The sequence below is a fragment of the Lepidochelys kempii genome, chromosome 16 (assembly GCF_965140265.1).
Source record: "Lepidochelys kempii isolate rLepKem1 chromosome 16, rLepKem1.hap2, whole genome shotgun sequence".
NCBI lineage: Eukaryota > Metazoa > Chordata > Testudines > Cheloniidae > Lepidochelys > Lepidochelys kempii.
This window is the reverse complement of record NC_133271.1, coordinates 6,205,063-6,218,857: the sequence shown is the minus strand read 5'-3', so window position 1 is coordinate 6,218,857 and position 13,795 is coordinate 6,205,063. Positions and strand designations below refer to the sequence as shown.

General features: G+C 51.1%; 1 protein-coding gene across 1 annotated transcript in view; it reads right to left on the bottom strand.

Moving 5' to 3' along the window:
• Nucleotides 1–6,550: 6,550 nt before the first annotated feature.
• Nucleotides 6,551–13,795, bottom strand: part of MAMDC4 (MAM domain containing 4) — a 44,100-nt gene continuing 36,855 nt past the window's right edge. Inside the window, exons 26-30 of the mRNA XM_073314804.1 lie at nucleotides 13,325–13,459; nucleotides 12,443–12,570; nucleotides 9,826–9,940; nucleotides 8,669–8,847; nucleotides 6,551–6,930 (exon numbers count right to left, since the gene is read on the bottom strand). Of these exons, the coding sequence (XP_073170905.1) occupies nucleotides 6,862–6,930; nucleotides 8,669–8,847; nucleotides 9,826–9,940; nucleotides 12,443–12,570; nucleotides 13,325–13,459 (626 nt within the window). The 3' untranslated portion in view covers nucleotides 6,551–6,861. The remainder of the gene's footprint in view (nucleotides 6,931–8,668; nucleotides 8,848–9,825; nucleotides 9,941–12,442; nucleotides 12,571–13,324; nucleotides 13,460–13,795) is intronic.

Here is a 13,795-nt window from a genome sequence, read left to right as displayed (position 1 = left end):
AGAGAGCACAGGAGGAGTCAGATGTTGCCAGAAGCAGTGAAGTGAGATGTTCTTCTGCATGGCCTGGGAAAGCAGCCTTGACATCCGAAACAAGTCATGGTGTTGACTCTAGTGCAGTGGAGGTGGGTTCAAAGAGCAAGGTCGTCACAAAGAAAGTGACTTAGACTAAACCAGGAAACTTCCAGCTAGTCAAGAATAAGTACTTCTACCCAGCACCATTCTCTTTTGTACCAAGCCAGTAGTTCCCAGTGGAACTAGACAAACTTCTTTTAACCAAAATGGGTGCAAATATTCTGAGCTTGCCAGGGCTCTTGCTAGAGATGACAGCTCAGTGTAACTTAGTGTAATGGCCTAGGTAAGGTCAGCACTGCATCTTATGACCTCTGTAGAGTACTGCAAGAGAGACTTACTGATGAAATCTGCACACTTCTCTCCTGAAATGAGTGCTGAAATGTAACCCTTTCCTTCAGCCAAGTTTTCAGAATGATGGTTCTGAAGAAGCTAGACTTGCATGACATATGCTTGTACTTGTACAGAGGCAGAACCAGTTGGCTAGCAGCTCTAGACTCTAGTCTGTGGTTCAGACTGCAGGCTTCTGATTAGCTTAAATGATGCTGTACTTCAGGGTCCACAAATACAGCTGTGGATTGTGGGGAAAAATAGGCTGAACAATTCCTGTACAAATGGGCTTGTGCCAACTAATCTTCAAAAGCTGTTTGTTTAGCTGTGTGAAAAACGGAGGGCTTGGAACTCCCTTCATGTTCCTCAGTAGGACCTGCAGTGACCCCCACTTCATTCTCTCTGCTGCTCCCTGGAGCCCAGTTCACATGGGGAATTTAGCTCATGCTCTGAATACTAATGCAATGCAACCATTTCAGTTACATGGCCCCTTCACCTTGATTTCTCCTCCGCATGCCTTTGAAGGGAAAAGCAGATGATGAGATACAGTAAGTTGTTTGCCCAAGGTCATGCACAAACTCTGGCGGAGCTTGGACTTCAATAGCTACAGCCACTGCCTTGGATTCGACCTTCTATATCTAAGTTCCCCATTTTAGAATCATAGAATATCAGGGTTGGAAGGGACCTCAGGAGGTCATCTAGTCCAACCCCCTGCTCAAAGCAGGACCAATCCCCAATTTTTGCCCCAGGTCCCTAAATGGCCCCCTCAAGGATTGAACACGGAACTCTGGGTTTAGCGGGCCAATGCTCAAACCACTGAGCTATCCCTCCCCCCAAGCCAGTCTTTGGACTTAAGGAGTTTCTGGTCACCAGCACTCAAGCACTTCTTTTTATTTGAAAGTAACTCCTGACATATTGAAGGTTGTATAGTGTTTACAAGATTAATAAAGGGTCAGATTAGGATTTTAGTCAAATGGCTTCTGAGATTGTAAAGGGGGAAATTGGTTTGATATGTAGCTGTACTTATTGTAAAATAACAGTACCAGATTGCTACAAAACAGGGCTATTTCTACCCTGCTCCTTGGAGGGGAAGTAATTCTTAAGTGCTCACAGCTGCTTTAATGCAATTACCCATGATTAGTCTTGGAAGGATTAGATTATCATTACATGCCACTTACACCTCACCCTCCCAAAATAACCATTTCTATCAATCATGGAAACAGAGAGAAAAATGCTAACAAGTTTTCAGATCACAGGCCCTGGTTCTCTTGGGAGACTTCAATCACCCTGATATCTGCTGGGAGAGCAATAGCATATCAGGGTTGGAAGGGACCTCAGGAGATCCTCTAGTCCAACCCCCTGCTCAAAGGACCAATCCCCAACTAAATCACTAAGCCAGGGCTTTGTCAAGCCTCACCTTAAAAACTTCTAAGGAAGCAGATTCCACCACCTCCCTAGGTAATGCATTCCAGTGTTTCACACCCTCCTAGTGAAAAAGTTTTTCCTAATATCCAAACTAAACCTCCCCCACTGCAACTTGAGACCATTACTCCTTGTCCTGTCATCTTCTACCACTGAGAATAGTCTAGAACCATCCTCTTTGGAATGCCCTTTCAGATAGTTGAAAGCAGCTATCAAATCCCCCCTAATTCTTCTCTGCTGTAGACTAAACAATCCCAGTTCCCTCAGCCTCTCCTCAAAGTCATGTGTTCCAGACCCCTAATCATTTTTGTTGCCCTTCGCTGGACTCTCTCCAATTTATCCAGACCCTTCTTGTAGTGTGGGGCCCAAAACTGGACATACTACTCCAGATGAGGCCTCACCAATGTCGAATAGAGGGGAACGATCAGGTCCCTCAATCTGCTGGCTATGCCCCTACTTATACATCCCAAAATGCCATTGGCCTTCTTGGCAACAAGGGCACACTGTTGACTCATATCCAGCTTCTCGTCCACTGTCACCCCTAGGTCCTTTTCCGCAGAACTGCTGCCTAGCCATTCAGTCCCTAGTCCGTAGCGGTGCATTGGATTCTTCCATCCTAAGTGCAGGACCCTGCACTTATCTTTGTTGAACCTCATCAGATTTCTTTTGGCCCAATCCTCCAATTTGTCTAGGTCCCTCTGTATCCTATCCCTACCTGCCACTGTATCTACCACTCCTAGTTTAGTATCATCCGCAAATTTGCTGAGAGTGCAATCCACACCATCGTCCAGATCATTTATGAAGATATTGAACAAAACCAGCCCCAGGACCGACTCTTGGGGCACTCTACTTGATACCGGCTGCCAACTAGACATGGAGCTGTTGATCACTACCCGTTGAGCCGAACAATCTAGCCAACTTTCTACCCACCTTATAGTGCATTCATCCAGCCCATGCTTCTTTAACTTGCTGACAAGAATACTGTGGGAGACCATGTCAAAAGCTTTGCTAAAGTCAAGAAACAATACATCCACTGCTTTCCCTTCATCCACAGAACCAGTAATCTCATCATAGAAGGCAATTAGATTAGTCAGGCATGACTTTCCCTTGGTGAATCTATGCTGACTGTTCCTGATCACTTTCCTCTCGTGTAAGTGCTTCAGAATTGATTCCTTGAGGACCTGCTCAAGGGACTGAGGTGAGGCTGACTGGCCTGTAGTTCCCAGGATCCTCCTCCTTCCCTTTTTTAAAGATTGGCACTACATTAGCCTTTTTCCAGTCATCTGGGACTTCCCCCATTTGCCACGAGTTTTCAAAGATAATGGCCAATGGCTCTGCAATCACAGCCGCCAATTCCTTTAGCATTCTCGGATGCAACGCATCCGACCCCATGGACTTGTGCATGTCCAGCTTTTCTAAATAGTCCCAAACCACTTCTTTCTCCACAGAGGGCTGGCCACCTACTCCCCATGTTGTGTTGCCCAGCGTAGCAACAGCCATGCACAGACAATCCAGGAAGTTTTTGGAAAGTGCTGGAGGAACCGACTAGGGGCCGTGCGCCTCTTGACCTGCTCCTCACAAACTGGGAAGAATTGGTAGGAGAAGTAGAAGTGGGTGGCAAATCTGGCAGTAGTTACCATGAGATAGTAGAGTTCAGGATCCTGACACAAGGAAGAAAGGAAAGCAGCAGAATACGGACCCTGGACTTCAGAAAAGCAGACTTTGACTCCCTCAGGGAACTGATGGGCAGGATCCCCTGGGAAGCTAATATCAGGGGGAAAGGAGTCCAGGAGAGCTGGCTGTATTTTAAAGAAGCCTTATTGGGGGTGCAGGAACAAACCAACCTGATGTGCAGAAAGAATAGCAAATATGGCAAGCAACCAGTTTGGCTTAACAGAGAAAGCTTCAGTGAGCTTAAACACAAAAAGGAAGCTTACAAGAAGTGGAAACTTGGACAGGTGACTAGGGAGGAGTATAAAAATATTGCTCAAGCATGCAGCACAATTGGAGTTGCAGCTAGCAAGAGATGTTAAGAGTAACAAGAAGGGTTTCTACAAGTATGTTAGCAACAAGAAGGTGGTCAGGGAAATTGTGGGACCCTTACTGAATGGGGGAGGCATCCTAGTGACAGATGATGTGGAAAAAGCTGAAGTACTCCATGCTTTTGTTTTTGCCTCAGTCTTCACAGACCAGGTCAGCTCCCAGCCTGCTGCACTGGGTAGCACAGTATGGGGAGGAGGTGAGCAGCCCTCAGTGGTGAAAGAACAGGTTAAGGACTATTTAGGAAAGCTGGACGTGAACAAGTCCATGGGGCTAGATGCAATGCATATGAGGGTGCAGAGGGAGTTGGCGGATGTGATTGCAGAGCCATTGGTCATTATTTCTGAAAACTCTTGGCGATCGGAGGAGGTCCCAGACAATTGGAAAAAGCTGAAGACAATTGGAAAAAGGCAAATATAGTGCCCATCTTTTAAAAAGGGAAGAAGGAGAATCCAGAGAACTACAGACCAGTCAGCATCACCTGAGTCCCTGGAAAAATCATGCAGCAGGTCTTCAGGGAATCCATTTTGAAGAACTTGGAGGATAGGAAGGTGATCAGGAACAGTCAACATGGATTCACCAAGGGCAAGTCATGCCTGACCAACCTGATTGCCTTCTATAATTGGCTCTGTGGATATGGGGAAAGCGGTGGATGTGATAGTATCAAAAGCTTTGCTAAAGTCAATATATCTCCCACAGTATTCTTTCATAGAATATCAGGGTTGGAAGGGACCTCAGGAGGTCATCTAGTCCAACCCCCTGCTCAAAGCAGGACCAATCCCCAATTTTTGCCCCAGATCCCTAAATGGCCCCCTCAAGGATTGAACTCACAACTCTGGGTTTAGCAGGCCAATGCTCAAACCACTGAGCTATCCCTCCCCCCAGCAAATTAAAAAAGTATGTATTGGATGAATGGATTGTAAGGTGGATAGAAAGCTGACTAGATCACTGGGCTCAATGGGTAGTGATCAACGGCTCAATGTTTAGTTGGCAGCCGGTATCAAGCAGAGTGCCCCAGGGGTCAGTCCTGGGGCTGGTGGTGTTCAACATCTTCATTAATGATCTGGATGGTGGGATGGATTGCACCCTCCATAAATTTGCAGATGACACTAAGCTGGGAGGAGAGGTAGATATGCTGGAGGGTAGGGATAGGGTCCAGCATGACCTAGACAAATTGGAGGATTGGGCTGAAAGAATCTGATGAGGTTCAATGAGGACAAGTGCAGAGTCTTGCACTTAAGATGGAAGAATCCCATGTACTGCTACAGGCTGGGGACCAACTGGCTAAGCGGCAGTTCTGCAGAAAAGGACCTGGGGATTACAGTGGATGAGAAGCTGGATATGAGTCAGCAATGTGCCCTTGTTGCTAAGAAGGCTACTGGCATATTGGGCTGCATTAGTAGGAGCATTGCCAGCAGCTCGAGGGAAGTGATTATTCTGCTGTATTCAGCACTGGTGAGGCCACATCTGGAGTATTGCGTCCATTTTTGGGACCCCCGCTACAGGAAATGATGTAGACAAATTGGAGAGGCAATGAAAATAATTAGGGGTCTGGGGCACGTGACTTATGAGGAGAGGCTGAGGGAACTGGGCTGCTTTAGTTTGCGGAAGAGAAGAGTGAGGGGAGATTTGATAGCATCCTTCAACTACGTGAAGGGGGGTTCCAATGAGGATGGAGTTCGGCTGTTTTCAGTGGTGGCAAATGACAGAACAAGGAGCAATGTTCAAGTTGCAGTGGGGGAGGTTTAGGTTGGATATTAGGAAAAACTTTTTCACGAGGAGGGTGGTGAAACACTGGAATGGGTTACCCAGGGAGGTGGTGGAATCTCCATCCTTAAAAGTTTTTCTAAGGCCTGACTTGACAAAGCCCTGGCTGGGATGATTTAGTTGGTGTTGGTCCTGCCTTGAGCAGGGGGTTGCACTAGATGACCTCCCGAGATCTCTTCCAACCCTAATCTTCTATGAACATTCCAAAAGAGAAATTTCAGGTAATGTACAAACGAATCTTGCAGCAAGCAGGTTTTATATACTTTGCACAGTTTCAGTTCCTAGAAACAAAAGAACTCTTCAGAAGCGACCAACTTGATGTCCAGGAGCTGATCGCTCTCTACCCCATCCTTTTGCCTACTTCCTCTTCGTTCATACGGCTCATCCACCTCTTTACAATTATGCTGATTTAAACCAGCTGGCCTAAGAGGATCAGGAGAAGATGACTAAGTGCAAACGATTCCTCCTGAGTTATTTGTATGAGGGCCACAACACTGAAGTTGCAAATGGTTACAAGGAAGACATTGCTACAGCTTTGCTCAAGCTATATGCAGAGCCTTCATGAAATCATGAAAGCCTTCTGGATCTGCTGGTCTTGGAGAATTTCTGTCTTCTGACAGTGCTGCTTGGCTAGAGAAACACAAAGGATTTTGCACTTGGACTCCTGTATTGCTACAATGGTCAAGATGCTGCAGCACTTACGGGTTTAAATAGTTAATGGAGACATTCAAGATTCTACACATTCGGACCTCTGAGTATACCCGCTTAGCTGGGTTGTATTTGGAGGCAGTGCTGCAACTAAAATCTGTGACCACAGACAATTATGCGGAACGGACTGAAACACAGACTAAGTTACACAGTCTTCAGAAATCCGACTTTTATAGAATTCATTTTATTTTAGATAAAATCAAATAATCTTGCAGTAATCTTGATCTTCATATGGAAAAGGCAATACTATATGGGGAAACTGCAAGAATATGACAGCACTGATGGACTCTCTTGAATGTGTTCCAGGAAGTTCAGTGATACAGGATCTGTTAAAAAAGGGGCTTGTATTCCTCCCTCCAGCTGACCTTGTTTGTCTCAGCTAAAGCTTCCATTTTAGTCAGTGGCCAAAAGCGTTTCAAGAGTAGCCTTGGAACTGAAAGTTGAGCCCAGTGTTGCCGGAGGAGTATGAAGCCTTGCAGAACACACCTTTCATTCTGTATGTGCAGCTACAGTACGAACAGCTGCCTACTGTGGGAGGCTCATACCTGGTTCTGCTTCCCCATCCGCAGGTAGTGGAGTTATAGTGACCCTGTCCTGGAATTAAAGGTGAACAGGAATTGGGCCTAAGCTAATTACAACCAGTCTATTGACGTGTATGACTATTCCCTCCCAACCAGCTCATGGAGGGGAGGAAAAGGGAAGAGCCAGCCTCTGCTTCGGTACCCCTTGTACTATGGGGGTGAAGAACATCAAGCAGCACCGATGGTTGCGGTGTCCACTACCACCTCCTGCTCTACTCTAAAAAGGAGGGTTTGAGGAGTTCACAGCTGTCCTGTGGCCAGCAGTCAGGGTGGGGTCTTGTGCAATCTTCCGCCGTGTTTGTTGGCTGCTGTATTGCTGCACAGGGCCAAAGCTGATAAGCCACACAACGTTACTCCTTGGGGAATTCTGCACCAATGCGCATGCACAGAATTTATGTCCCCTGCAGATTTCTTAGCTTCCCTACAGAAAAATGACTTTCTGATAGGGAAGTAGAGGGAAGCCACAAGAGCGGTCGTACAACCTTTGCCAGCAGTATGTTTCAGGTGTCCAGGGCAGTTAGCTGAGAGGCAAATCACTCTGGGGCAGGGGCCGGGCCTGGAGAAGACCTGACTTGTGGCTTCTACCCTGCACCAGGCTCAGGTGCTCGTCCCAGCTGGGCTGGGGAGGACGGGACTTCCTCTTCCCTGCACGGCATCCGGGGTTGGATCAGACCCCCCCCCCAGATTTCTTCCCTGGCTGTAGAAAGCTTTGAATACTCTCTCCTCTGTGCCCCCCCCCCCTGCTTCCTACACCCATCACTCCTCAGCTGCAGGAGGGAGAAATCACTGTACAGGGAACTGCTCCCCCCATCCACCTAACCCTGGTGCAACCAGACTCCCCTCATACCCAGACCCTCCTGATGAGCCTCACCCTGCACCCAGAACTACCCCTGACGAATCCCACTCTCCTTGTACCTGGACCACCCTGACAAGCCACCTGCACCCGGATCCCCACCCTACCGAGTCCCAACCAGCTGCACATGGATACACTTTCCCCCCCACACATACACTAAGGCCCCCACACTGAGACACCCCCTGCCAATCTCTATTCCCCCCCCCCATGTCCAGACCTCCCCCTCTGAACCCCAACCAACTTTACTTGGACCCCCCTGCAAAGTCCCATTATCATTGCACCCAGAACCCCTCAACAAGCCCCTGTGAATCCAGATTCTCTCCCCCCGAGCTCCCCCTCAGATTGCCCCACACTTGGATCCTGCATTGCTGAGCCTGCCAGCCCGCACCTGGTGAACTTGGCACAGATGGGCAGGGCCCTGGGGTGTTTCTGGGACAGGCCCAGTCCTTGTGCTGTGTCAGGGTTGGGTGCAGGTTCACCACTGAGTCTGTCCCACATTTATTTGACAAATAAAATTTACAGAATTTTGCAGAATTTTAAAATATTGTGCACAGAATTTTTAATGTTTTGGGTGTGGAATGCCCTCAGGAGTACAAATCGTGATGCTGGTGAACTTGCAGCACAAGCAGTTTTTAGTCCTGCAGGGATAAAAAAGGCCAAAGAAAGGGTGAGTGTACGTATAGGGCTGTGGGAGCTGGCATTGTCGGAGAGGGGGGGAGAGGGATTTAGACTGGCAGTGGTCAGTCATTCATATTTTCTGTCTTCCCCGTCACCCTCCTATTCAGTCATTTTTGACTCTGATGCTCAAGCTCTGAAGACAGCAGCTGGACAAATAAGCAAAGCCCCTAGTCTAACTCCCACCCCCCAAGCCCAGGCAGAGTGAGCTGCAGTTCCTTACATCTCTAAAAGTGATGTTGTCAAAGCCTTGGCTGGTGCCTCTCTCCTCTGGCCTCCTGCCTGCTGACACCCTCCTCTTCAGCCAATAGCATATGCTCAAAGTTATTAGGAGCAGGAATACAGTGGCCAGGAGAATGCCAATCACCATTGCTGCCACAGAGCCCTCGACAGGTTTCCCATCTGCAATCAGAAGCAAGTGCTGAGCACAATGGAAGATGACTGCTATGCACCATCGCCACCAGTGATGTGAGCTAGGTCAGGTCTCAGCTAGGCCCCAGCACCTGGCTTCAGGGGCTCAATCTGCAATATGTGGTCCATGCTACTCATCTCCCAACCCTTCCTAGCACCTGGCAGGGCATGCATCTGCCTAGCACACGACTAAGCCCCAGCACTGCCTGACTAGGAGCTCTCCTGAGAGCACAAGGGTAGAGGAGTGGCCTAAGGCAGTAGTAACTATCACTGCATGCATTAACCCTTCAGGTTCCCCAACAGTGTCCTCACCCACAGGCCTGCTCCTGAGGGGCCCTCATGGGGAGCAGGAACTAGCTCCAGCCCAGGGCCCTCCTCCCCTACCTCTGGAGCAGGTAGCATTTCCTGTTCTCCCCTGGCTGCTGGCCTTGCTTTTCCAGCTCACCCAGAAGACCAGCACCAGTGTGCGTGTCCCCCTCCCTGACTGCCCAGGGAGCCCCACTTCCCCTACTGGGTCCCTGCCAGCATTGGCAGAGCAGGCCCAGAAGAGCATTCAGTCTCTCCTCTTCCAGCCCCCAGCACTCTCTCTCTCTCCACACATGGCCTTCCCCAGAGGTGTCAGGAAGGGGGCAGGCTGCAGCAGGAGAGAGTAGCCCACCCCTGCGGGCCCAGGGCGAGAGCTCCAGGCGGGCCAGCATACAAGCAGAAGAGGAAAGGGATGTTCTTGTGCTGAAGGCAAAGGGGCAGGGAGTCAGGACTCCTGGGTCCTATGCCCAGCGCCACCGCTAATTCCCTGTACAGAGTCGGGTGACTCATTTCTGTACCACAGCTCCCTGCCACACCCTGCCCTGTGCAAAGGGGGCTGTGCCATGGGGCTCACAGATAAGTGGGGAATGGGGGTGCTCTGCAGTTATGCCTTGCTAAAGGCACAGCTGCTCTGACCTCTGGCTTGGTTGGAATCGACCTCACCTTCCATCTGGCCCAAACCGTCTCCATTACAGCCCTCTCCAGCATGGTACATGATATCGTCCAGGGCGATGGTCCCCCCGGCAGGCCACACGCCATTGGTCACTTCAAAGACAATCTGCAGGGTGAGCGGGAATCCTGCCTGAGCCCCAGCACAGCCAAGCTCAATACCCAGGGAAGGCGGATGGGAGAACAGGTGTCCCAGCTCTGGCAAGGAGCCAGAATGATGCCTGCAGGGAGGTGCTACCCTCGCTGCTCAGCCCCCAGCACTGGCGGGCACTCCAGAGGAAGGGATGCTGGGGCGGCACCCAGCCAGAAGAGCAGGGAAGGGGGGAGTCAAAGGCCTGACTGCAGGTTGGAGAGAGCCCACTCCCCCCCAAGCCAATGGCACCTTGTGACTGGAGCTAAAGACAAACAGCCTTGGCAAGGAACTGAACCCAACCTGCTCAGGGTGGGGGGCAGGTTGGGTCCATTGGGTTATTTTCACTGGGGCATCTGAGCTGGTGCTGCCAACCAGCTGCATGGGCAGCATCCAACAGCCCCAGGGCCCCTACGTCACAAACGCACAGACACGTGTGTGACACTCTGTGCTCCGTATTCACCACAGGGATATGCTTATGGTATAATTATGATGCATCTTCTACAAAACCTGTCATGGGAGGTGTCAATGGAAAAGTTACATTTGCTGCATATGATGATCCTATTTGTGTGCAGGTATCAGTGTTGTATCTGGAGTTATGAACATTGACTATGGACCTGAGTCTCAAATGTATTTGCTCCTGGATAACTCCCACAAGTTAGCTTACATCCAGCCTAGCCAGCATGTTGTGAATTACCTACTCAAGGTAACGGCCCATCAGTGAAAACAATGGGCAGCCTCACCTAAGGATCTTTCCTGCGAACTTTCCAGCCAGACCAGGGGTAATGGCCCCGGCCATGACTCCTGGAAGCACGCAGGGACATGTGACTAGATCCTATGATGCTGGACTCCATCTTGTGCCTGTAGTTTTCCACAAACTATACCTGGGGACTTGGTTTGGAACAAAGACGTTCCCTCCACGCGGAAGAAATTATAAAAGGGGGAAATGACATCACCATTTGGCCTCACTCCTCCCGCAACTCAACACCTGAAAAGACATCTGGAAAGCAAAGGACTGAAGTGGGGAGGGGTCCCAGGAGGGAAAGAAGGAAGCCCAGCCTATGTATGGAAGACTGGGGAAAGATTGGGGGATTTTGTTTATTCCTTAGGTAACCAACTTTGATCTGTACGTTATTACTATAATCACTTAAAATCTATCTATCTGCAGTTAATAAATCTGTTTTATATTTTACCTAAAAACAGTGGTTTGAGTGTAGTGCATGAAAAACCTTAGCTCAGTTAATAAAAACCTGTGCATGTCCTCTCCACATTGAGGGAGGGGATGGACTGGATAATAAACTGACACTTGAAGGGTTCATGTTTAGCTATTCCACCTGGAAGCAGGCAGGGCACACCCTGACTGTTCTGTAGAAGCAATGCACACATTGCTCTATCCAAGGACAAGGGCTAGATATGAACCATGAGAACTTGATTGTTGGGACAGCAACTGTGGGAAGCTTTCTTAGCCTGGGCTCAAGGCCTGAGAACCAGGATTGTAGTAGATAAAGGATGGTAAATAAGTATATTAATCAACGTCATACATTCCTTTGTGTATCTTTTTGCGGTAGCAGTGTGTAATGCTTAGGGGGGAGAAATATAATAAAAGGAGAAGGTGGAAGGCGGGGGGCAGAACAGCCCATCTCAGCTGACCAGCCTGCTTGCTTGCATAAAGCTGTGTTCTGTCTCATCATTGAACCGCCACAGACACTGGTCAAGCTTTTGACCACGGCAGGACAGTACAGTTCTGAGGTCCCTGGCTGAGGAGCTGAAGGGGACTGTCTGGAGCCTCTCCATTGTTAGTTCATGAGTGGCTAAGAGAAGCCTCCATGTAACTGCAGCTGGGTGTGTCCCTGTTTGTGTATGGCTGTGTGAATGCAAGTCCTGGAGAGGACTGCGGCTTGTCACAGCCTCACAGTGTGAGAGGGGGCCCAGAGGGCTCAGCGGTGTCCCAGTTCCAGGTTGCACCCCAGGGAAGTCTGTCACAACGTGGTATTTGCTCTTACTCCCCACCGTGGATTGGCTGGGCCTGGGCTCAGAGTGCACTACCCACATTTCAAAGGGGAAAGGCCAGTGGTGGGGTGCCCACTCACAGAACAGGGACGCCCAACGCCTGCCCCGCTCAGCTCGCCCCGGGTGCCCACTCGCAGAACAGGGACACTCAGCGCCTGCCCCGCTCAGCTCGCCCTAGCGCCGGGTGCCTGCTCGCAGAACAAGGATGCCCTGCACCTGCCCTGCTTAGCACCCGCTTGCAGGCCAGGGAAGCCCCCAGCACTCAACCTGCCTGACTTGCCCATGGTGAGCTAACAGGTGGACTCCTCCATCACTAGTGCTCCACCTCCCTGCCGGCTGCGTCTCTGCATCCCTCCGGCTCTCAGCAGTGGGAGCACTGCATGGGCATTGGCGCGAGATCTGCTGGCAGAGCCATGCCAACTCGCTCCAGACAGCTCCCTGCCTCCCTCTGGGCATGTCCCCCACCATTACCTGGAACTCCACGGTGTTCTGCACTGAGATGGTCGTGTTCCGCCAGCCTTGGCCCTGGTGCCCTTGGGCGCACCAGACTGTTAGTTCCCCCGCCATGCTGTACAGCTTCACCCTCAGCTCGCCACTGTCTGGGCCAGAGATGGAAGTGGGGGCCGAGGTCAATGCAGACAGCCAGGGACAGCAGCCCAGAGCTCAGCCTTTGCCTGGACTAACCCCACCACTCACACGGCCCAGTGCAGCTCAGACATTGGAGGGTAAACCTGAGCACCCTCTCCAGAACCAGAGAGGGAAACTGAAGCATAAGGAGGGCAGTGACTTGCCAGGGTCCCACAGCCATTGAGTGTCAGGGCTGGGACTAGAACCCAGGAGTTCTGGCTTCCTGCTCCAACCCCTGCACCTGACTTGTGCAGCATCACCCTCTCTGCTGCCATTCCCAACTGCATCAGCTCAGCTGGCTGGCCCAGGTGAAGCCCCTGGGCCAGGATAGCAGGCAGGGACGAGTCCCGCTGCCCAGGTAGACCAGCTTAGGCAGGCCATGTTGCCCACAAGTCCCCTAAGCCCTTGTGCAGCTGCTCTTACTGACAGGGTGGGGCCTCTCCGCAATTAGTGCCCCAGGGCGCCTAGAACAGCCTGGCCAGCCCCCAGCTTCACTGACATCAGCTCATGGCTTCATCAGTCTGTTGGGATAATTCCCTCACCCAGGATTTAGCCCCATTTGGGACCTTCCCAACTCCCTGCTCTGCCTCTCCCCAGCTGGAGTAGCACAATGACTGTGGATCCCCTGCCCACAGCTGGCCCCAGCCCTTTGCCTCTCACACACCAGCCCCCCATGCCAGCACTGGGAGCGAAGGCCCCAGGCTTGTGGCAGTAGGCGTCACTCACAGAAGTGCTCTGGGAAGTCCATGTGGTACCAAAACCGAAGACAGGCGCCTGTGGTGGCTGGCAGGTGCTCGCTCAGCAGCCGGGCCGCGTTCCCCCCAGGCCCCAGCACACTGGCATCGAAGTAAACGTAGTGACCTGTGGGGGAGATGCAGCAGGAGTACAGGGGCCAGCCTCCTTTTGCAGGCCAGGTCGGGTCTGCCCACCCCTCATCTCCCTGTGCCCTTCTGCCTACTGTGGCCCAGGGCTCCTCGTCCGACCTTGCCCAAACCCCTCGGGTTGACTCCTAGGCAGCACTCTGCTTCACCGGCCTTTTGAGGGACACTCCCAGGACACTCCCTGCCTCAGTGGGCAGCCACAGGCCCCTCGCCCCCAAGGGGTCCACAGGCAGGGCCAGGCGGAGGCACGTTGGTGCAGAAGGGCAGGGCTGTGCCCTGCTGCTTCCTGAGCCGTGCTGGGGCTGGGCAGAAACAG